Source organism: Lepus europaeus, chromosome 2, assembly GCF_033115175.1.
Source record: "Lepus europaeus isolate LE1 chromosome 2, mLepTim1.pri, whole genome shotgun sequence".
Classification (NCBI taxonomy): Eukaryota; Metazoa; Chordata; class Mammalia; order Lagomorpha; family Leporidae; genus Lepus; species Lepus europaeus.
This window is the reverse complement of record NC_084828.1, coordinates 34,489,869-34,515,790: the sequence shown is the minus strand read 5'-3', so window position 1 is coordinate 34,515,790 and position 25,922 is coordinate 34,489,869. Positions and strand designations below refer to the sequence as shown.

The following is a 25,922-nucleotide window of genomic DNA, read 5'->3' as shown; positions in this document are numbered from 1 at the left end:
TAATGTTTATCATTTTCCCTCCCAGCTATAAAAATAAACTCCAGGCATCCTGATGTCCTTAAATTATGTTCTCTACCAAGACCTAATCTGCAACTAGAAATTTAAAGAGTAAAAATAATTTTAGGTACAAATGAAATTATTCACTATGTTTACAATTCACTCCACATAGAATATATCCTCAAAATAGACCATTTAAAACCAGCATTGTATGGTATTTAAATTATGATCCCAAATCTTCACCAATCCATCAGAAAAAAATATCATATTTTTATATTTGTGCTAGAAACAATCCATGGATATATGGAGCCAAAGTTCAAACAGATGCAACACACTGATATGTTGATGTACCACTGCTATTTGGATATCCAATGAGTAAATGAGTTGATGAAAAACACCACAATCAGAGCACATCATTAGCTATTGCCGATTTCCAGGACTGAGAACAAATGAGAAACCCTCCTAAGTATCAACACTCTGTCCTCACAGAAAGCAGATCTCTTCTAAGTTTTACCACCCCAAAAAAAAAAAAAAAAAAAAAAAAAAAAAAAAAAAGTAGTGGCTATTGTTGCTGTTATAGTCAACCCTTCATGTCTAGGGAAATGATTCCTGAATTCATCTAGGAAGTAAGAATGAAAATAATCTAAAGAATAAGAGAACAGGTTCTTTTTATAGTTGTCTGATAAAAGCTTTACAAGCAAATTACACAACACATACACACACATACACGTAATTGTCACACACTGTTATTTATAAATAGCTGTCAGAGAGAAGTACAATATTAAATTCATCCCTTGTATGTGAAGATGAGCTACACATATTTTCATTTAACATCAAACTTTAATATTTGATTATATCTCTCATTAATAATTCAAATTTTAAATATGAACAGCATCATCCTGCTTTAATTTAACATAATCCTCACATTAATTTATTACCAACAGATTGGCTGCAACACGTAGCTTGACCTTAGTTTGACCAGATTGCCTCAGAAAGGGCAAAGTAAAACTGGGCAGTATGCTTTTTTGTCTTTCCATGTGAAGTATCTATGAGAACAAAAGCCTCCTAAAAATAAATAAAAGTGAGCGTGCAAACGAGGATCTGACTTACATGCCACTTCCAGAGATGCATTTCGACTCACTGCTTCGCCGAGATAGTTCCTTGCAACACACACGTAGCTTCCTTCATCGGGTTTACTTCTGCGTCCATGCACAATGCGCAAGAAGAATAACGATCCACTGGGCAGAAGCATCCTATGCGATCGGGGATCATCTTTGTCTGTCTCCACGCGCTCCCCATCCTTGTACCACTCAATGGTGGGTGTTGGTCGGCCCTCCGCCTTACAGTTCAGAGTGGTTGGTTCACCCTTAGAGACGATGACATCTGAAGGGTGTTCCACAATTCGTGGGGGAAAGTCCTCCTGGCGAAGACGAGATCCTACAACAGGACAGAATGAAGACAAGCGTTAACATTTCCTTCCTATATCTACTGTTTCACTTTGGTTTCTAACGGTGAAATGAAGTGCTTCAATTATTTAATTGAATGCTATTAATTTCATTTATATCTTATTTTCTTTTTTGTGCACCCCATAAGCCATTCCAACTTCTCTGTGGAATGATGCATTATAGCAACGTATTAATATATTAACTCACAGGAGTTTAGCATGTTCCATGATTCATGCCAAGCCAAAGTAAAAGAGATTTTCATCTGGGACCAACGTATTGGGATGGATACCAAGATGTGATAGACTAATTTCCTACCTTTAACTTTAACCTACTGAGGAATAAAGTCTAGTAGGCAAGAACTCAGAAAACATAGATTCCACTTACCAAGCTGGCACTGTGTTATACAGTGTAAAAGACCTGCAAACTATGTACACGTATCGTCCCAATATAATGGATGAAGACAAAGCTTAGGATATCAGATCTGCATGCCCAGGAATGCAGAAGAAGTAAGCATTGGAAATGGAATTTGAACCAAGGTGTGGGTCAAAGTATAAGTCACTATGTTAAAATGCAATGAGTGCCACAAAGAGTTATAAAATATGCATAAAAAAAAGAAAAAGTGAACTCTACTTTCAGCATAACCTTTCTCTGAAGGGAGGAGAGAACTTCCACTTTGACTATGACCCTATCGGAATAAGATCAAAGTCAGCGAACCCTAAAGGCTTCCATAGCCCTGGCAACTCATGACTAGAGCCTAGGGAGATTACTGACGCCATGAACAGGAGTGTCAAATTGTTAAGTCAGCAACAGGAGTCACTGTGTACTTACATCCCATGTGGGATCTGTCCCTAATGTGTTGTCTAATGTGCAGTGATGCTATAACTAGTACTGAAACAGTATTTTTACACTTTGTGTTTCTGCGTGGGTACAAACTGATGAGATCTTTACTAATTATATACTGAATCGATCTTCTGTATATAAACATAATTGGAAATGAAAAAAGGAAAAACCTGGTGTTAAATTGGAAATGGCATAGAAAATTAATTAATTTTTTTTAAAAAAAATATTATGTAAGATCTCTGTCTTTAATGTACTGTACACTCTTATTTAATGCTATAACTAGTACTCCAACAGTATTTTTTTCACTTTGTGTTACTATATGGGGGCAAACTGTTGAAATCGTTACATAATATATACTAAACTGATCTTCTGTATATAAAGAGAATTGAAAATGAATCATGATGTGATTGGAAGGGGAGAGGGAGCGGGAAAGGGGAGGGTTGTGGGTGGGAGGGAAGTTTTGGGAGGGGGAAGCCATTGTAACCCATAAGCTGTAGATGTGAGTGGACATGAAGAAAATGAGAAGACAACAACTGAGGGAGAGGTACTGAGACTGCAAGGACATGATGGGTAAAAGGGCAGAGAAATAAGAATAGGTGCATGGTCACCCACAGTCAGGGAGGAAGCTCCAGTGGTACAGATGCAATGGAGTCTCAGGGCCCGAGACTGGTCTGGTATCCAAGCACTTCAATACCACGCTGAGGAGTGGAGCCTTCATACTGTAAGACTCCAAGAGTTTTGACAAGGTGCTGACACCACTATCTGCACTGCAAGAAATTTTGGTCTGCAGTACACAAGATGTATAGCAATAGAGACAAAAAGACAGTTGAGAGGACCTTAAATGGATCAAGAGAAGATTAAAAAGAATCTAATTTGGAGAAACAGCACTGAAGATAGGAAAATAGAGGGAACCCTAAAGCAAATCATAGTACAAATGTTTGACAGGATTCAGATTCACACCATACTGTGAGGAAGCCTGACAGGGAGCAATGACTTTCAGGTGATTACAAAGATAGAGAGGCCCATGAAGGGTATAAGATATGGGGAGAGCAGAGCCTGTTTGTATACCAAGATCAAAATTACATTTATAAGTTAAAAATATCCCAAGCAACATATTACAGTATCAGCGCTCGTTATTTCTGGAAATACCCTGGCAAATACTGCTGAGAAAAATCCCCTTCACTGGGGGTAGGATGATGAGCAGAACAAGAATGTCTTCCAATTTCCAAACCAATCAACTAATATTAGCACATTTCTGCTCAATAAACAGCAGTAATATTTACTCCTCTATGTTACTTCAGTTCACTTTCGCTACTAATTGAAAATGCTATTTTAATAAAAGGAAGCTAATTTGCTTGTGAACGAATCTTCTGTTTTCTGATGATGATTAACTTTTAAAGGTTGCCAACTTCCATTTTTTAATCACTTCTGATACAAAAAACAAACAAACAAACAAACAAACAAAAAAACCATACACATTACAAGTGTTAGGTGCCAAAGCCAGAGTCATCTGCAGTACAAAGGTCAACATTTTCAAATGAACAGAAGTGAACCAAAGCAAAATGATGGGCATTCACACTGAGCATCAGTGTCATGGAGGTGACAGATCATATGCACTGGGTCCCTAAAACAGCATGAATTTACAGCATATAGAAAGTAACCACTGTTGTTAAAAGACATCATAAAACATATTCCAAAGTTATTTACACATGAATGGCTCATCATGATCTGAAATGTGGTATTCTCAAATGTAGAGGTCTGAACACACCATAGAACTTCATCCTAAAATCCATCCAGAGTTATATGTCACCTTTCATGGAACGGCTATCTGATTTAGACATCCATCTCATTTCTGTCTAAACTCCTAGATGAGTGATCTGCATTGCTCTACTGAAAAAAAGCAATTGCTTCATTATAAAAAGGAAGGATATCAACTGTCCTATCCAACTCAGATGCTACTTATTATATCTTATAGTACCCTACCTTATTTGGAAGTGGGCCTGGATAAGGACAAAATGCTACTTGAAATGCACTAATATTCATTAAATAAAATGTAAAATAAGAGCCTTAGAAGAGAAAAAGAGACAAAGTACATAAACAATTTAGCAATAAGATTTAGGGGGCAGCATTGTTGCACAGCAGTTAAGCAACCACTTGTGATGCTCACATCCCATTTCAGAGAACCATTCAAATCTGGCTACTCCGCTTTCAAACCAGCTGCCAGCTGATGCCTCCTGAGTGACAGCAGATGATGGCTACAGTGCATGGGCCCCTGCCACCTACATGAAGGCCAGGATGGAGTTCTGTGCTCCTGGCTTCTACCTTGCCCAGGCCTGGCTATTACATGCATTTCCAAAGTGAAACAGCAGATGGAAGATCTCCCTCTCTTTCTCTTAGTCTTTCAAATACATGGAAATCAACTTTAAAAAAAAAAGAAAAACACACATACGCAATAAGCACTCAGATAATTGTTCTTATATATGAGGGTATGGCAAACAGAATTAAAGGTAACCTTGTTTCAGTACAAAAATTTCTGTAATCCAGGCAAAGAAATGTCTCCAAAATATTCATGGAAAATGAATACTACCAAAAAAATGCATAGATTTCAAAAATTCTTTGCACCAAAAGAAACTCATCTTTAATTCCAATTTCCACAAACGTTTTGATGTAATCTCGTATTTAGAATAAAGAACTCAATAATCAATTACACACAAAATTTTTCAATGAATAAAGGATTTTAATAGACAAAGGAGTTAGACAATCAATAAACACATTAAAAGACACTTAACAACAGGATGAGTTAGCAAAGCAGATAAGATGCAGCTTGGGATGCCAACATCCCATATTAGAGTGCATGGGTTCAAGTGTGGGCTCCCATTTCCAGCTTTCTGCTAATTAATGCATACCCTGAGAGCCAGTAGAGGATTGCGCAAGAAGTTGGGTCCCTGTCACCCACAACAGCAGACTGGGATTGAATTGCCAGGTCCAGCTTTGGCTGTTGTAGGCATTTAAGGCAGTGAACCAGCAAACAGAAAATCTTTGTCTGTCTCAGCCTCAATCTCTACCTCCTTCTTTCAAATAAATAAAAAAAGAATTGAAGATGCTCAGTATCATTAGCTATGAGAAAAATGCAAATAAAAAACCACACTGATTTTCACTTCAGTCTTCTGAAATGGTTATAGTGAAATTCAAATATATATATATATATATATTAAATAACAAATATTGTCAGGGATATGGAGAAACTGAAAGCCTCAAGGAATGCTAGACAGTCACACTGGCATGCAATCTGGAAGTTTCTCAAAATACTTATCTTCTGATCCAGCAATTCTATTTATATCCTCAAGAGAATGAAATCATATATTCACACACAATTTTTACAAGAAAGTTCAAACAATATTATTCAGTGTTCATAAAAGTAGAAAAATTCCAAAAGTCCATCTACTGAATAAAATGTCCATGATGAAGACACATGAGATATAACCATATAATGGAATATTACTTGGTGATAAAAAGGGATAAAGTACTAATATATATGCAACAACATGAAAGAACATTGAAGACAAAAGCAGCCAGTCAAAAAAATGCCACTTATTTTATGATTCCAATTCTACGAAATGTCTAGAATAGAGATAAAAAGTGGACTGGTGGATGCCTAGGACTGGAGAATGGAAACAGCTTGGAGGGAGAAAGAGAATTGGGAAGTTACTGCTAAAGAGGATGGGATTTCTTTAGGGGGTGATGAAAATAAAACTGATTGCAGTGATGGTTGCACAACTCTGTTGATATAATAACTATTATGTACTTTAAAGAAGTTAATTTTGTAGTATGAATTATATCTCAATAACGTTTTTAAAAGGTAACAAGGAAAAAGACACCACAACCAAGTAAATGTGTGTTCATTCCTAACAGCAGTTCATTTCTAACTATAAAGATTGTGAAATGTCATCATCAGGCCTACAAGAGCTAATTAATGTTTAAAATAAAACTGAAAGGTCTCATCACCCAGATAGACAGAAAGACATATGTGTACAAAAATACAGCCCCAATCTAAATTTTAAAATGCAATTAAAGACATGGGAATTAATTCTGTACCTCCTTAAATTTAGATATTACACAGTGATGATTAGGACGGGAGCCAATGGATAAGCCTTAGATCAGTCTATGAATTCCTTGAAATTTAGTTTTTGTGTAGGAGGGGAGGTGGAATAGGAAGGGAGGTGGAATAGCTTTCAGCAAATGTCTAAAGAGGTCTAAGCCTTTAAAATTATCAGGGGGCCACTAAACTACTGGGAATTCTACAAAATTGTTCAAATTAATTCCATTATTTGGTCAAAAAACACAAAGCTGAGTTGTCAGTCGAATTCATTGGGGGATTCAAATTCCAAGCAGAAGAGAGGGCTATTCATCACACAGAGTGCCATAAAACCATTGAACCTGAAAAGTTTTGATGGTTAAAGTGTGGTTCCCAACTTGCAACACCCATTTCATCCAAATACAGTTAGAAATGTAGGCTCTGAGGTTCACCCCAAGACCTGTGAAATCTGCATCTGAGTTTTAACAAGACTCACTTCATACCAGGGATGGGTGTGCACACTGAATTCTGTGAACACTGCTACAGCTCTAACTAGTTTTGGCCTGAGACTGAGCTAAGAATACTTTTAGATTTCTAATATTTTTTAGAAAAAGTGAAGGAGGAGGACAAAGAAAGAAAATGGAGCAAAGAAGAAAAAGGAAGGCAGTGGAGGACAGGAAGAGGAAAGAGAGGAAGAGGAACTAGAGGAAGAGAGATCTTCTGGGGCTTAGAAAGTCTGAGATCCTTATCTAAGTTTTTACACAAAAAATTTGCCATCCCTACTCTAGAGCACCTGTTCAATGACATTCCAATGCTCACCTCATTTCAATTTATATTTATTTTATTAGGATCGCAAAACTCTTTTCTCCAATAAAGAACTACTTTGATGGTAATATTAATATCAAACATGCAATGATAATCAGGACCCCAATACGAACAGATAGAACAATGTCTCAGAAAAACTACAATTTCTAACTTCACTTGTAGATGATAGCAAAAAAAACAAAAAAGCTTGGCATCTTTTTATATTCAAGTATTAATTGGAATTGGTCCGCTTTTAATTAAAAACATTTTATTCAACTTTTCTTATCTATTATAAAAGAAAGATAATGGAAATTAAAGGACACTAAAGATGCCATTCAAATGCTTATTTTGATTGCTGAAGAAAGTAAGCTATGAAATAATCACATGACTTCTCTAGCATAGTTAATTAAGGTAGAATTAAAACTCATTATCTTTAATCCAGAATGTGCCATACTTCTCCAAAAACAAATGGAAAAGTACAAAGTATCTAGGCTAATCCCCCAAACCCCACTTCTAATGTTGATTTCTGTAAAATGTATTAAATGAATGCCAGTAATTATAAGAAACCATCTTCTCTGCTTCTCAAAGTATGATTCTCAGACTATGTCAGAATTGCCTGTCACTTTTTTTAAAAAAAAAATATAGAATACTTCACAAATTTGTACTGTCATCCTTGCCCAAGGGCCATACCAATCTCTGCATTGTTCTAAATTTAATATCTATGCTGTCAAAGCATTGGGATATTTTTAATATGGCTTCTTAGTCTTCATATTGAACAGGTTACATCAGAAACAAAGCTGCATTCTATCACGCTTCTCCAGAGATCATCACACACTTGGACTTGGCTAGATGTAGGCATTCCACAGCAACATCCAATTAGTCAGCCGGATGCAGATGCATCTTTGAATAATGTTCTAAGCACTCACATTTACATAATGGATTATTTCTGCTTCTCAGGGATCCTCGAACAATGACTTTGTAATGACTTTTGGTAAAATATTTAATTTTCAAAATGCTGAATGGTTTATTAGCACTTCAAATTTTTTGAAGTTGCAATGTAAGTCATAATGCATGAACACAGTTACATGCAGTTTTGTTGGGCCAATAATCATTCATCTGCAGAGTGCCACAAAACTTTGGTTTTCAAGAAGTGATTTCAATTACATAGTATAGTAAAGGAAGCTAAGGCACCTAGAAGGACACTTGTTGATTTCAGTTCGTGTGTTTCGAAGTGACATGCTCCTGCTTCATGGCTCAACTGGAAGATAGCATTTCCTTAAACTAAGATTTGCCTTTCGTTCCCAAATTAGATAGCCCTATCAACTTTCAGTTTCTCCACAAGTCAAGCAATGTATTTCAGACTTCTCTGATGGCACAAAAAATCCTTAACATGGGGTCGGTGCCCTGGCTCACTTGGTTAATCCTCTGCCTGTGGCACCAGCATCCCGTATGGGCACCAGGTTCTAGTCTTAGTTGCTCCTCTTCCAGTCCAGCTCTCTGCTGTGGCCTGGGAGGGCAGTGGAGAATGGCCCAAGTGCTTGGGCACCTGCATCCGCATGGGAGACCAGAAGAAGCTCCTGGCTCCTGGCTTTGGATTGGCTCAGCGCCAGCCATAGCAGCCATTTGGGGAGTGAACCAACAGAAGGAAGACCTTTCTCTCTCTCTCTCACTGTCTTTAACTCTACCTATCAAATAAAAAAAAAAAAATCCTTAACAAATCAGAGACAAAATGTAAAGTTCACTTTCTTCAGCAAAACCTCTATGCAGGGTCTGCTTTTATTTCTTAAAACTGTATATCATAGTGAGTCCCATTTCATAATAAAGTAGGTGTTTTTAAAGAAATAGCACTCTGGCCTCAGAATCAGCACTTAAGGCATTCAGATCTGGCTGAAGAGCCCATGAGAGTATTGTAAGCATGGAAAGCCAAGACACTCTGGGGAAAAAAAAAAAAAAAAAAAAAAAAAGAAAAGAAGACCTAAATGAAAGATCTCTGTGAGGGAGATCCCAGTGGAAAGAACAGGGCCATCAAAGAAGGAGGTACCTTTCTCTGAAGGGAGGAGAGAACTTCCACTTTGACTATGACCCTGTCGGAATAAGATTGAAATCAGCGAACTCAAAAGGCTTCCATAGCCTTGGCAACTCATGACTAGAGCCTAGGGAGATTACTGACACCATAAACAAGAATGTCACATTGTTAAGTCAACAACAGGAGTCACTGTATACTTACTCCTCACGTGGGATCTGTCCTTAATGTGTTGTCCAATGTGAAGTAATGCTATAACTAGTACTAAAACAGTATTTTACACTTTGTGTTTCTGTGTGGGTGCAAACTGATGAAATCTTTACTTAATATATACTAAATCGATCTTCTGTATATAAAGATAATTGAAAATGAATCTTGATGTGAATGGAATGGGAGAGGGAGCGGGAGATGGGAGGGGTGCGAGTGGGACGGAAGTTGGTGGGGGGGATCCATTGTAATCCATAAACTGTACTTTGGAAATTTATATTTACTAAATAAAAGTTTGTAAAAAAAGAAATATTTCTCCACAAGTTATCCTAGTCAAATTAATTCCAGAAGATTCTGATCGCTCCAGTCCCAAAAGCACCCAGAGAGACTGCGTGACATTTTCATGTACTAGTTTAAGACATACAAAGGTACTATATAAAGAGCTAAAGACTCCCTAACATGCCACAGTAAGAGGAAGCACTTTGTAGTACTGTAGTTTATTTTATCAATATCATTATTATTAACTAGTGAATCGGACTTACATCAGGCATAAATCAAATAACAATGTTACAATATTAAAATATAGAGATTACCATGGTAGGTAATAAACATTTACTACAGCTTTTTCCCCCCCTTTCTGTAAACTATTACAAATATTCTTTCTGAAATGTAGCTGGTAAAACTCTAGACACATTGACAAGTGTTTACTTTTCCTGAGGGTCATTTTTCTTGATGTTTCACTGGTTGGTAGATTAACCTACACCAGGCTGAGAGCTTATCATTAGATTTCAAAATAATTAAAATTTGTTACTGCTTTCCCTTTTGTCATAAAAAATCTTTCTCAAAATTTCCTCCACCCAAAGAAACCTGTGTCAGGGCTCGGCAAATGCTGACCACAGGTATCAGTAAGCTAAGACAATTTTAAACGGAGTAGAATCAAGGGAGGACTCATCACTCCATCAAATCTGTCTCTACAAGTTTCCCATCATTGAACTCTTTATGATTATGAAATTCCTGTGTACACTGCTTATGAAGAAGGAAGAACAGGAAAGGGCTATGAGATCATTATTTGGATTATCCTATAACTCCTACAATGTGATTAGATGTGGTAAGAAGGTCAACATTTGGAAAACTTATTTGAGCATTGGTAAAACATTCTCAAGAGATTTTCTGATTTGCCAATGGCCTAAACAAATTTATAAAACTCCCAAATTTTCAGAAGCACAGCAGTGTAGTGTTATCAAAAGTATGTTCAAATTAGAAATGACAAAAAAAATTAAGGCCTAGAAATACTACTTATTATAAAATGTAAATATAGCTTTTCCATGTCCTAGCCCCAAAACCTTAAGATTATGAAAGGGAATTCATATGGGTAAAAGAGGATTCTTGTCAAATTCAAAAGACTGCCCTGATCCTGAAATCTGGTTATACAACACAGCATTCAGCAGGTCCCTATTACTTAGTTTCCAAGATTCAACAGACATAAAACTGAAGTACACAAGATCATCTTCTCCCAGGGCCCCATTTTTGGAATGAGGGAAAAAGCAGATTATCCATGAACTGAAGTTTCTCTCTCAGTTTTGAACACAGGTCCAAGCCTTGTTTTCATGGTGTCTTTTCTTACTGTCATCCCACCTTCTGACTCATATTTGGGAATTCTGAAATAGAAAGTCCTAAGCAATAGGAATTTTTGCTCTTTGGGTTGTTTTTTCCCTAAACCATTGTATGATTAATTATAAGACCTTTAGCAATCACCCACTTTATTCACATACTTGTACATGTTTATGGCGATCTATGTGATAACTCCTTACTTGCATGTAATATGTAATGATCTAAATCAGAATGAGTGTTTCCATCTCCTTAAACACTTATTTTAGTTGAGAGTCATCAAACTCCTTTCTTCTAGGCCTTTATGAAACATACAATGGACTACTGTAAATTGTAGTCACTCTGCTATGCTATTGAACATAGTATTTATTCCTCTCATGTAATTTTATGTGGGTATCCATTACCCAACTTCACTAAATTGCCTTTCTTCCCTAACCTTCCCAGCCTCTGGTAATAACTATTCTCTCTACTATGAAATCAACTTTCTTTTCTCACATCTTCCTCATATGAGAAAGAATATGTGGTATTTCTCTTTCTATGCCTGGCTTATTTCATTTAACATAATGTCCTCCAGCACCATCCACGTGCACTAAATGACAGGAGTTGATTTTATTTCTGAATAAAAAAAATTAGTAGTAGTATTTCATCATCAGAAAATTGAGGCAGATGGAAAAGTAAGTTGCTACTAACTCCATAATACCCTTTCACTCTTTAAGGCTCTCTTTAAGTCACGTCAAAGATGTAGTAAAGGACACATCTCAAAGAAAAGATAATGAATAGCAATTTAAATCTGTGAATATAAAGTAAAATTTTTAATGGCACACACTTTAGAGTAATGCTCATACTTTTAATAAAAAAAAAAACTATACTTTCATAATGGTTGCTCTTCAAAGTTTTGTGCCAGCTAGCAGAAGTGGCAAGTATCAACACATCTCCAAAAAGGGAATGAATTAAAAGACTTTATTTTTTTAAAAAAGAATTATTTTATTTATTTGAAAGAGTTACAGAGAGAGGTAGAGCCAGAGAGAGAGAGAGAGTGTGTGTGTGAGTGTTAGTTTTCCATCCACTGGTTTACTCCCCAGTTGGCTGCAACCACCAGAGTCAGGAGCTTCTTTTGGGTCTCCCATGCGAGTGCAGGGCCCCAAGGTCTTGTGCCATCTTCCACAGCTTTCCCAGGCCATAGCAGAGAGCGGGATTGGAAGTGGAGCAGCCAGGACTCAAACTGGTGCCCATATGGGATGCTGGCACTCAGGCTGGGGCTTTAACCCACTGTGCCACAGTGCCAGCCTCTAAAAGACTTTTAAGATTTTTATTGACTTATTTGAGAGGTAGAGTTACACACAGTGAGAGGGAGAAACAGAGAGGTCTTCCATCCACTGGTTCACTCCCCAAATGGCCGCAACAACCGGAGCTGAACTAATCCAAAGCCAGGAACCAGGAACCTTCTTCCAAGGTCTCCCACGTGAGTGTAAGAGCCCAAGGACTTGGGCCGTCTTCCACTGCTTTCTCAAGCCAGAGCAAAGAGCTGGACTGGAAGAGGAGTAGACGGCATATGGGATGCTGGCACTGTAGGTGGTGGCTTTACCCACTATGATACAGCACCAGCCTCTAAAAGACATTAAGCAGCAAGGTAACTCCTGGAATTTATTCTTCAATGTCTATGAAACTTATCACATTGCCACTAAATACACTACTCTTTAAATGATTTTAACTAAACACCAACTGGCAAATATGGATTGCTAAAGGTAAATATTTGATCCAATACTGCAAATAAATCTTCACCAGAGGTCTTCAAAATTCCCTTCCTGATTCAGGATTACTGGTTATAATTTTAGGAGAAGGTAACTAAGAGTCACAAAACTTTCCTCTGAATTTCACAATTGTACTTTACACTTTTAACTTTCTATTGTTAATGGAAATTACTGAAAACATTAACACTGGAATACTCTTCCCTCTTCTTTTTCTGTACGGCTCTAGATTATTCAAGTGCCTTCACCAAATGAGCTTTATGGCTTCTGAAAATATTCTATTTTCTTGCCACCCTTATCCAAGGCACTGAGTCACTGATGTTCCCTGAACTGGTGTGCCCTGCTGACAAAGCTCCAGACTCCAGGGAAAACGCAGGACTGGCTTCTGAAGTCAGATCAGTAGCTGAAGGCTAAGGAATCCAGGGGCACAAGGGTGGGAACATACACAGAACATTGAAAACAAAGTCTGAAACCACTGAGAACTTTTCTGATAATTTTTAGGGATGATTTTCCTTCTAAGCAATATCAAATTAATCCCCTAGTTTATAAATTCATTTCACAAGAATTCAGTGAGGAGAGAATGTATTAACCTGGACATTCATCCAATACTATTTCAAATCAATTTGCTACGTCTTCCATGGTTGAAGGCATTCTTTAAAGGGTGATTTGCCACCAAATCAGAGGTTTTCATGGGTTATGTAGATTTGCTTCACAGTAACAAAAACAATCGCTATTCCTGGAATGGTATCTTTGAAATTTAACTTCATATTATCATATTCATAATACTTTGATATGGTTTAAAGTTCTATTTAGTTTTACAAACGATGATGCAATGAAATAATCTCCAAATTCATTGAATTGTTTAATAATGTATCATTTTCTAAAAACCATTTGACATTTATTTGGTCAAATCTATGAACAAGTCTCCAGAAAATGGAATCCTACTTAGATAAATTCCTGATCGAGTGATAACATTTGGCCTTCTATTCTTCTTAAGGAGTATTCACATATTCTGAAAATTCGGTAGCAGTGGCATTCATCTTAGTAATTGTAAATGCCAAAGGCCCCAGTGTCAATGTCTAGAAAATACCACTCCCATCTACACTGAGACTTTAACACATGTGCTAAGCTTTGTTAAATGTTTAACTTTTGATAAATTTGCCTGAAACTTTTCCTCTAATCCAAAATGTGGTGTTATAAAATTAAAGAAAGGCTCAATGACCCTAGTTAAAATTCTAGGCAAAGCTCTTTTGCTAAATAGCATATTGAGGGTATTGAAAATATTAGTACAATCCAAGTAGTCTGTTAAAGGAATAATGGCCAATTCACTACCAAAACAAATTAAAAGTGTCATGTGTCAAGGGCATTAATCACATCATTTACAAGTGACACACACAATGACTGAATCCAGTTCACTTCTAATTAGCAGTCAACTCTTGAGCAAGTAGGGCTACCTTGATTCTCACAGCACCACTCCATTATCTTCTTTATCATGGTTCTGAAACCATGGATCGCCTTATGAAGAAAGGAAGCAAGGGATGATACCTCAGAAGTTGTATGCAAAATTGTGTTCATATGCCTGAAAGTTCCTAGGAAATGATAAGGCATATCTTTGAGAGTTAATATAGATTCTCCATCAGTCCAGGGAGTCTGACTCGAAATTGCTCTTATTCAAATGCTGGAGAGGAGTATGAACTCAAGCAAGTTTCTCACCCTCTCCATATAATGACTCCCTTATCTATAAAGTATAGCAGTATCAACCCAGTAACACGGCTGGAAAAACAGAATGAGATTCCTTCGTGTGCCAAACATACAATATGCACTAAGAAAGTGTTACTATTATTAGCATTGTGATAATGCATAATTTTTTAGTATAGGTTTTTTTGTTTTGTTTTGTTTTGTTTTTTTGACAGGCAGAGTGGATAGTGAGAGTGAGAGAGAGACAGAGAGGAAGGTCTTCCTTTTTGCTGTTGGTTCACCCTCCAATGGCCGCTGCGGCCTGTGCATCTCGCCGATCCGAAGCCAGGAGCCAGGTGCATCTCCTCGTCTCCCAAGTGGGTGCAGGGCCCAAGGACTTGGGCCATCCTCCACTGCCTTCCTGGGCCACAGCAGAGAGCTGGCCTGGAAGAGGGGCAACCAGGACAGAATCCGGCACCCCAACCGGGACTAGAACCCAGTGTGCCAGTGCCGCAAGGCGGAGGATTAGCCTGTTAAGCCACGGCACCGGCCAGTATAGGTTCTATCATTATACTGAAAGGAGTCTATGACCCCATGAAGACAACGTACCACCATTCTACAAGGTATGGGCCATTTTTGACAACAGAGAATTCAAAATAGTTTCTGCTTATCTCTGATTTTTTGCTGTTGCCTGTTCCTGTGGAGCAAATTAAAGGACTTTATCTGTATCTGAAGGGTCTAAGCTTTTTAAATTCTCATTTACTTATTTATTTGAAAGGCACATAGAGAGACAGAGATCTCTCATCCATGGGTTCACTCTCCAAATGCCTGCAACATATGAGGCTTAGGCAGGCTGAAACCAGATGCCAGGAACTCAATCCAGGTCTCCCACGTGGGTGGGACCAAACCACTTGAGTCATCACCTGCTGCTTCCCTCCCACCCACCCCCAGGATATGTATTAGCAAGAAACTGGAGTGGAGAACATAGCTGAGACTAGAACACACATCAGCAAGCCCTCCAGTATGGAATGCAAGCTGTCTAAACAGTATCTTAACCACTATGCCAAATACCCACCCCAAGGGTCCGAGTTTTTCATAGCTCTGCACCTTACTCAGTTTTGCCATATTAAGTTGTAGCACTAGAAATATATGCTGTTCAATGTTATATAAATGCATGGATAAACATATCACTTCTGTTATTCTGACAATGGAGCTACGAGTAGTTACCTTTTGATAAAAAATCTAATCAGCACTGGGTGTTTGGCTTAGCAGTTAAGATGACAGTGAAGGTGTCGGAACCCCAAACCAGAGTACATGGTTTCATTACCCAACCCTGGCACCGACTCCAGACTGATGACAGCTCAAGGAATTGGGTTCCTCTCACCCACATGGGAAACTTGGATTGAGTTCTTAGCTCCCAGCTTTGTCCTGGCCCAGTCCCAGCTATGGTAGGCATTTTGTTGGTGAATCAGCAGATGGGAGACCTCTCTCTACCTTTCACTTCCTGCCTCTCAAAAAAATTTCCTATAAAAAGTCCATCACAACTAAACACTTCTATCACATTTCCTGACAAATTGGTTACATAGGACTTTAGTAAGAGGCATTATTGCCTAGGCACATTGAAGAAATAACTTCTAAATTACATTCATAGAAATTTAAGTAAATATTGATGTCTAATCACTTGTTTAGCTCCTCTAAAATATTGTATTGAAATTCTTAATAAGAGGGCATGCATTGTGGTGTAGCAATGCATGCCCACCACTTGGGACATCCACATCCCATAACCAAATGCTTGATTCAAGTCCTGGTTATTGTGAACTTCCGATTTATCTTCCTAATAATGTCCCTGGGAGGCAACAGATGATGGCCCAAGTAGCTGGGCTCCTGCCACCCATGTGGCAGACCTGGATGCAGTTCTTGGCTCTTGGCTTTCACCTGGCCTAGCATTGACTACTACAGGTATTTTGTCAACAGAGCCAGCAGATAAAAGTTAGATCTTATCTCTCCCTATCTCCCTGTCACACTGCCTTTCAAAAATCAATAAATAATTATTTAAAAAATAGTAAAAAGTATCAGTGTTTATAGAACCTAATAAAAATTTTGATATCATGGCACAATAAATACATAGGAAGTATCTATATGTATTTTCCATTTGCCTTTTCATTACAAATTTAAAGGGGGTTAAAGAATAGCAAATGAAATTTTGTGACATCACAATAACATGACATAAGGTAAATGTCATGACAGGAGCAGGAATATTATCAGAATATTGACTGTAATTACTTCATATTAGTAGCTTTAAGGGGAAATCAAGAGGGCTGGTGTTATGGCATGTATATAAAGTTAAGCCTCTGCCTGCAATGCTGGTATCCCATATTAGCTCTGGTTCGAGTCCCAGTTGTTCCATTTCCAATCCAGCTCCCTTGATCTCTGTCTCTCTCTCCCATTATCTCTTTGTATTTTGTGAATGAAGGTGAAATTAAGACTTTTTATAGCAAACAGAAACTGAAAGAATTTGTTGCCACTCATCCTGCCCTGCAAAAGATGCTTAAAGATGTGTTACACACAGAAACACAGAAACATGGTCACCAATATGAAAGAAGGTAAAGGAAGGAAACCTCACAGCAAAAGATCACAGGAAGCTCAATTTCTCTTTGACATAGAATTAAACTCTGATGCACTGTTAGAGCAATGTGTTAAAGTAATCTATTATGTTCTCTTGATGTCTGTTAAATTCTAATTGTTCAAAAACAGCTGAATTTTTATTAAGAGCTATGGGTTATATAATTATGTGCTTATTTTCAAAGACTTGAATAATCACCTTGTAACAATGATCAAATTTGGTCTATGTTATGTCATGATTTTAAGGAATCTTAGTTCAACCAGATATTTTGGATTTTGATATTGGTCTATTATGCTATGTTATATGTGCGTACATATTGTATGTCCACATGGGGAAATTTTATTAAGAGTTTTATTTTAAATGGCTTTTAGATAAGATTGTCCATAAATTTAAGCTGCTAAAATCAATCAAAGATACATTTTAATTTGAGTGACCTGAATCTGTGTATCATATGTTTTAAACTTGTTGGTAGAAAGAAACTAAAAACATTTTATATGGTTGTGCTTAAGTTTACTGGTTAAACAATCTTAGATCTACACCATCTTAGATATTTAAGAGGTGTTTTCAAATACATGATTCTTAAAATTTATAGAAGGCATTGGACCTTCTGGTAAATGTTTTATTAAGTTCTTATCTAAGGGTTGAAACGGTTTGCTAAGTATTCATGTAATATTGCTATTGTATCTCTAACCTTCAAATAAATCTTAAAAAGAGCAGAGTTGGAGTTGTTATTCCCTGATACAAAAGGGGGTGGGGTGGGGGGTGGCTCAAAACAAAATCATTTTCTCCCTTTTAACCAATACACTTTTCCTTGAAATCTACAGATCACAATTGTATTAGATTGTTCATCATTAAAATAAGGCTGGAAAATATCCAAGTCACAGATGAGTGCAGTGATCTTAAAGATGAAAAGAAAGGCTTTTCTCCTGCATGGTAGGAGCAGTCATATTAGATTTAATTTTCTTTCTGTTGGAATCCTTTTCTGAAGCTGAACACAGGGAGCAAAGAAGGTTTATAAAGGTAGTTGAATACAACTTGTACTTACTGCTTTGTCTTTGACTATCACACTCAGAATGAATAGGTTTTCACAGTTGACCAAACTCCAAGGAGGCAATAGCATCACGTTTCTGCTGCGGTATTTGTAGAATACACACCTGAATTCACTTTCCCTTTATACAAGAGAGTAAAGTGTTCACTTCTAAACACTGTAGACAAGTGCTCTAACACAAAGTAGGCTGAAAAGGAACCCATATTTAATTGGCTGTAAATAGCTTGGAATAAATGCTGTCTCCAAATTTTCAGGATCCTATGGATACATTCTGAGTGAATTTTGCCCTTATCTTATACATTACAGTTAAAAATAAATATAAATTTAATTTTAAAGTAAATTTCCTTCTACTTTTCTTTGATAAATTGTGGTGATTTTGATATGACATTCACAAGGCTACCCAAATGGCTGGTAAAATTTCAATGGCAAGGCCGGCGCCGTGGCTCAACAGGCTAATCCTCCGCCTTGCGGCGCCGGCACACTGGGCTCTAGTCCCGGTTGGGGCACCAGATTCTGTCCCGGTTGCCCCTCTTCCAGGCCAGCTCTCTGCTATGGCCTGGGAAGGCAGTGGAGGATGGCCCAAGTCCTTGGGCCCTGCACTCTCATGGGAGACCAGGAGAAGCACCTGGCTCCTGGCTTCGGATCGGGGAGATGCGCCGGCCGCAGCGGCCACTGGAGGGTAAACCAACGGCAAAAGGAAGACCTTTCTCTCTGCCTCTCTCTCTCACTATCCACTCTGCCTGTAAAAAAAAAAAAAAAATTCAATGGCAAATTGGAGTGACTCGAGCAGATACGGAATATGAGTTACCCAAATCATTAGCTGTTCTCCTTCAGATATCTAGTTTCTCTTCATTTTTGTCTGTTTGTGATATCTATGATGTCTTTTAAAAGTGGGCAATGTAATAAAACTTTACATTTTCTTTCAAGAGATGTCTTCTGTTTCAGAGTAAAATGACCACCAGATAACATCACGGCTGCAACAAAAATACTGAGTGTAGCTTTCAGTTAAAAGATTCTGTGTACACAGGAAAAAAAAAGAGCTTAGTTTTCTGCTGAATGGAGAATAGCAGTAAATGGGAATGCCATAAATGGTTTAAAATGTGCTTTTTCTGCTTGAATTATGTTTCACTAAAATATATGAGCATCACTTCCTTGGATCTCTCAAAAACATCTGCACCTTCTCAAAAACTTATGAAAAACATTATTTTCCACTCAGTCCATTTCTTTTGAAGTCTTATCAGATGGGGGATCAAATGAAACCGATCATCACCAGGTTTCCCCAGGTTATTACCATGTGGACATGGAATTAACCTCCTTCTAGCCACTCTCAAAAGGCAACGCTTTCTTGCCACAAAGCAAAAGGACTGGAACACACAAAATTATTCTGGATTATGCTGAAAGGAAAAGAAAATAATAACGCTGACAGGAGGGCGAATAAAAATGTATAGCAGTATGGTAATTGTGAAAGACAAGAATAACAGTAGCATAGAAGAGCGTGGTGTTTTAAAATGCAAGTAGTTCCTTTTACAGTCAAGTATTCAATACATCAAACTCTGACAACTTGTATTTGATAAACAAGCAGCAAAGAAAAAATCTGGGAGAAAATGTAAAGTGTATAAATTGTAAACGAGTTAATGATGTTTGCTTCATATTCCATGCAGGTATCTTGCTCTCAAAGGAGGTAATAAAAACTATGCTTTGGGTTTAACTTTTTTTTTTTTTTTTTGAGCTATATACACTGCTGTAGACTTTTTTTTTTTTTAATAAAACAGAGCATTGTTAGCAGTTAAATTGTGTTGTAAATTTCCATTATAAATACTAGAAAACACAAATGTAAAATTCTTTGAGTTGTATGTCAACTATTGAACTAAAAGTTAAAATCCAGTCTAATAATTTCCAAACCAGTATCTCATGCCTTTCAGAGTGTGTGTGCTTTTGCCTTGTCTCTTCCTTCAATGCTTCCCACAGAAAGCTCATTCCCTCTCCCTGTCAGGTATTCTCCCTCTGAGGACAACAGTCAAAATCACTAGTTTAGTATCTTCAGTTAATGAAAGTCATAGGTATTGTTTCAGTGCCCAACAGAATGCTCCAGTCATCACTCCAGGTGCTAGAAAGTATCTCAGACTGGATCCTTCACCACTCTCCTCCTCCCAGACCTCACTCTTCCTTCTGGCAGACTTCATTTTCTTCTGTCTTCAGGTTCCTAAAGCTGAAAGCCTATTTGTATCACTTAACTCTTCGATTTCCTTGATATCCACTGAGGCAGAGGTTGCTGTGGCTTCTTCCTTCCTCCTCCACATCTGTCTGTCTCAGTTCCACAGGCACCATTTCTCTAACTACAACTTTGTATTGTTAGGATTCCAAAAGCCTCAGAATTTCTCCCTTCCAAATGTGTTCGTTCCTTTTCCTCATCTATTTCTAGCAAAATATATAAGGATTTTAGGACAACTAGGTATAGCTTTTCTTGAAACAAAGGAGCATATAAGCCAAGCGTATCTTCTCAAGCATTCATGGGATGATCTAAATTCCCACTTCATTGTCCACAAGAAATCCACGTATTCGGCTAGCTGAGTTACAGATTGGACTTCTGTAAATCTAGGTTATGCGGCAAGGATGAAGCAAATTGCCTTGAGTGTCTTATGATGGTACACACAGCCCGCAACCACCGTGCCAAGACTGAGCATGTCTTTGGACAGCATTTCCTCCTGCTGCCATGCTGCCCTTGTGACACGGATTGATAATGAAAGCTACTGGAGTATCACTCCCTGTATCAAGATTTGGCAGTATTTCTCATTTTCTGCATTCAAGGAAAATATGAAAACACACACACATCGACAGCAGGGGAAAAATGAGATGCAGAACCTTCTGTTTGAGGTAACTTGTGCCTGATATATTTATCTAAATTGCCCATATTGAAATCAAGACCATGGGTCAACTGCCTCTGATAAGAACCCCGATACACAATGCAAGTGTTGATACAATCTGGATGCTTTTTCTTTTTTTTTTCACCATTTGACTTCTGAGTAGTTTTAATATAAATAAAGAATTATCACCTATCAAACAGGGGCCTTAATACAATCTCTAAGCATTCTTGCTAAGTTCATTAGCAAATATTTTTTTTAAAAAAAGTGTAGTAGCACCTATGAAATTGACATGTATTCACCAGCCTCATTGTTTACATGACTGCTATGCAGAATTTGAACCTACATGCTCCCATGTGAGCACACACATACACAATCAAAAAGAATGAAAACACATTTCACAGGGAAAATACATCAACTGTTTTAACTCTGTCCGCAATCAGCAAAGGAAGAGCCTGTATTCCTGTTGTCATTGGTTTGCAAGCAAGTGATCACTTTAATTATTCTCAGTGGGACTCAAAAAGACATTAAACACCCAATGACCAGGCATAGAAATAAAGGCACGAACAAGAGCACAGGGTATGACTTGGCCAGGTTCAATCAGCACCACCTTGACGTATTGATGCTTCTTAAGGAAGTCAACCACAACCAATCAGAAAACTGACAATTGGGTTGGAACCTGAAGTGTCAAAACACAATCAAGGGACTGACCCCTGAATACCAAATTATCTTAGGTGACAATTACTCCCACAAGAGCAAAAGACCAATTTTCTGTGATTATTCTTAACTATGATGAGTATTGCTGTTTTACAGACTTATATGTTAGCTTCCCCTCCCCCCCCACTTTCATTCTAGCTCGATACACTCATTCTGATCAACTAAGGGGTATGAGTGTACAACTGGATAAATGAGCCACATCTAATGGTAAATAGAGGGCCTAAGCAGAGAATATGCATAGATTCTGGATTCAGAAAACCTTAGGGTCAGTCTTGAGTCTTAAATGGCTGGTAATTCTTGAAATAGAAAAAGTAGGGATTTTTTTTTTTTTTGGAAGAATTATTTATTGATTTATCTGAAAGTCAGAGTTAAAGAAAGAGAGAGGGAGAAACACCAAAGGAGAGATCTTCCATCTGCTGGTTCACTCCCCAGATGGCCACAATAGCCAGGGCTGGCCAGGCTGAAGCCAGAAGTTAGGAACTTCATCGGGGTCTCCCACTTGTGTGGGAGGGGCCCAAGCACCGGGGCTATCTTTTGCTGCTTTTCCCAGGCCATTAGCAAGGAGCTGGATAGGAAGCGGAGCAGTCCGGACTTAAACCAGCATCCCCGTGGGACGCCAGCACTGCACATGGCTTCACCTGCTATACCACAATGCCTGCAACCTCTCTCCCACCCCCACCTCCCAAAGTAGGGATTTTAAAAGCAACAAATTTTTTTTACAAGCGGTAAGAGTGATTACAAAACCTCCTTAGTGTTAGAGACCTGGGAGTTTGCACCAAAACCCCCTATCAGCTTGAGTGTGAAATAGACAGGTATTATTCCTACATTGAGCACCTCATGGGAAGAGCTCATGATCCATAGAATTTGCTTGAATGAATGCAAAGTTTTACAACACTTAATATGTGTTTGCACAAGCCACTGCCTTTCTTCACAGAACAAAAGCAGAACTGCTTGCAGCTTAGGCGCTGGCTGGCGGATGGCGAATGTTTGCAAGCATGATTGTTTCTGAATGACTTGGCACAACCTTTAACACCATGCTTCTTGCATCACAGAATGCCATCCTGCAGTCTTGCCCATCTCACCGCTGTAGTCTGCAGAGGTTCTATGTGCCTGGTTATTAATAATACCCAGGGGCATTTCTGCCTGGCTATCTTCCGAGTCCACGGTCTCAGGCTGCCTTAGAGGTGAGATCACCTACAGATCTCCACTGGCTCGGTTCTCCTGGATGGGATCCAAGACAGACCTTCTTTGTGCTGAATGTCACTGTCAAAGGTGTAATAATGAGGCTTGCGTGTCAATGACTCTTGGGTTTCGAAGAATCATATTCCCAATACAAGCACAAACATTTAAATGGATGTTTCGCTTTTCATTTCAATTTTTCCTTTGACAATCAGGGTCACACGCTGTATACATCAAAATATATGATAGTGTCTGTAACCTCTGAGTTTCTATAAAAGAATAAGCTATACGTAGACAGCAAACACACACACACACACACGAGTGCAAATACACTCACAAAATCCTAAGAACAAAATTGTTCTCACTTCTTTCCTACAAGGAAGTATCTGCCAGTTAATTTTCATAACAAACAGTTGAGCTCTTAAAATCTGTAATCCCAGTGATTATAAAAGTAGAAAGTCTAAAAGGTAAAATTGTATTTTCAGCTTAACATATCCAGTCTTTTTTTTGGTGGAGCTGTACTAGACATTAGTCCAAGGCTCAAAATTACTACATATTTATAGAGAGAAATACATGAGCAAATGTTTCCAAGCGTCCTAGACGCACACCAAAGGCAGGTGTATGTGTGAGGGTAAGGACCAGGTCCACCCCACCGTCAACTGTAGCTAGCTCAGCTGAAAAGAGCCTTCCAGTTCTTGGCAGAATAACAAATTCTCGAGCGGAGAGGGGCTAGGGGTGAGATTTTTTTCTCCTGTAAGTAACTTAATGAATGAAGTCCTAATTAACATTATGGCATTGATAAATGGAGAGAGAGATTAGGGATGTACTCGATCTGCAGACCTTCGCAGATGGACTGTCACAGCCACATTCATTCCTATCTCATTGGAGCATCTGCTTCTCCCATAATCCACTGGCCCTTGGTACCAACAACACAAACTGTTGTGACTCAATTCGATTTATATCAATCTAATTTCTTTTAATCCAATTTGTATTCCAATCTACTACCTTCTAATCACTTAAATCTTCAGCCTCCATCTGGTAAATTTTCTCTCAAAATTAACCGAGCAGATGCCTCGGCGATTGTCTTCCACAGTCAAGCTAATCAGACCCTCGCAGTGGCCCATAGAAGCTGCTGAATAGGTACGTGACTTACAGTGTCGCCCGTCCAGTTACCAACACTGCAAGGTGGGAAGACCATTTTATCTACCATTAATTGGCTCATTTGCATAACACTGCTTGAGCAGAAACACAGGACACAAAAGCCAAGGGAAGAAAACTACAGTCCAAGAGCAAAATGTGCTCATTTGTCAAGTGAGCTTTATAATTCAATCTGTCATTTGTTTAGGTTAACACACACAGAGTGAGAACATCATCCGATTCTCATCTAAAGAGCTACCCTCTGTACTCCACGCCACGAGAGGAGTCCGGTTAATAACCACAAAGTCGGATGGAGACCCATTTTGGTTAACTCACATATTCTTCAAGTTGGCTTCTGAATTTCAGAACTGTGCACCAATTAATTCACTGGAGCATAGGTGATATCAACAATAAGGCCCCAGGCTAGCACTGACATTCACACCCAAGGAAGTTGCACTGTGACCCATAATTAGGGTCACAGATTGAATGTCCCCCTATGAGCACACTGGACAGCATTACCTGTGGAATAAACAGCATTCTGGAAGCACGGTAATTAGGAAAAATTAGTAAATAAACTATTCAGGACAAATCAAGACAAAATTAAATGTAAATTATTTTTCTCAGGAGATTTATAAGATGGCTCTTATCAATTTATAGCCATAATTCTTATATAGTATGTCTTCATAATATTTTAATTGTTTTCATGGCTTTATACAGTACGCTTTATAATATTTTTAATTGTTTTGTGGCTTTTTAATTTAGAGGCACCAGAAATAGGAATCTTAAAATATTTGATGAGGCCACACGAGAAATTAATCTCAGTTAAGCTTTTGCTGTTAGAAAATCTTTAAAACTTAGCCACGAAAAGCACTAAATCTAGAACATAGTCTGTCTTAGAATGAACAGTGCTTATGTAAGTCCGTCTCATTACAACACGGAAGAACAGCAAGATGCCTTCATAATGCAGAGCAGAGGATAATGAGGGATGGATTCAAACAACTGAATGGAGAATCTATTTCTACAATTGTGACTAGAGTACGATAGAGAAGACAAAATCTGTGGGTGGTGGTGTCTCTAAGTGTGCCAGACAGCCGCAGACTCAGTGGAAGAAATCAGAGTGGTGGATCACTGGTAACTGGGGAGCCAACCGTGGCGGCAGCAATCTCTAGCTCAGGCTAAGACACGAGTGGCACACAGTGCTCGGTGAGGAAGGCTAACTACCCCTGGACCACACTGGTCCTCGCATTTGCTGCTAACACACATTCCTGAGCCTCAGTTATTTCATCTGTAAAATGGACTGAAAAGTTTATCTGCTTTTCCCTACCCATTTTAAGGATGTCATAAGATCAGACATTAAAAATCATGTCTTTGGGCTGGCGCCGTGGCTTAACAGGCTAATCCTCCGCCTTGCGGTGCCGGCACACCGGGTTCTAGACCCGGTTGGGGCACCAGATTCTGTCCCCGTTGCCCCTCTTCCAGGCCAGCTCTCTGCTATGGCCCGGGAAGGCAGTGGAGGATGGCCCAAGTCCTTGGGCCCTGTACCCCATGGGAGACCAGGAGAAGCACCTGGCTCCTGGCTTCAGATCAGCAAGATGCGCCGGCCGCAGCGGCCATTGGAGGGTGAACCAACGGCAAAAAGGAAGACCTTTCTCTCTGTCTCTCTCTCTCACTATCCACTCTGCCTGTCAAAAAAAAAAAAAAAAAAATCATGTCTTTGAATGCCAAAATATTTTATCAACGTTGAAGAGCATGGATTCTGAACTCAAATTTGAGATCCATAAACAGGAGCTGGATAGTTGTGGACAAATCACTAAGGTCCTTGCTTCCTTGGTATAAAATGCTATTATGATAATGTTTCCTATCCCATTATATGAAGAAAATAAATTAGTATTATTGAGTGCCTGTCCTGGGACAAAGTGTCTGAGGAAAACCT

General features: G+C 38.5%; 1 protein-coding gene and 1 pseudogene across 1 annotated transcript in view; both read right to left on the bottom strand.

The window, feature by feature from the left end:
* ROBO2 (roundabout guidance receptor 2) overlaps window positions 1-25,922 on the bottom strand; it is a 622,866-nt gene that overhangs the window by 558,158 nt on the left and 38,786 nt on the right. The window contains exon 2 of the mRNA XM_062175939.1: window positions 1,108-1,434. Within this exon, the coding sequence (XP_062031923.1) occupies window positions 1,108-1,434 (327 nt within the window). The remainder of the gene's footprint in view (window positions 1-1,107; window positions 1,435-25,922) is intronic.
* LOC133752769 (U6 spliceosomal RNA) lies at window positions 7,797-7,897 on the bottom strand (annotated as a pseudogene).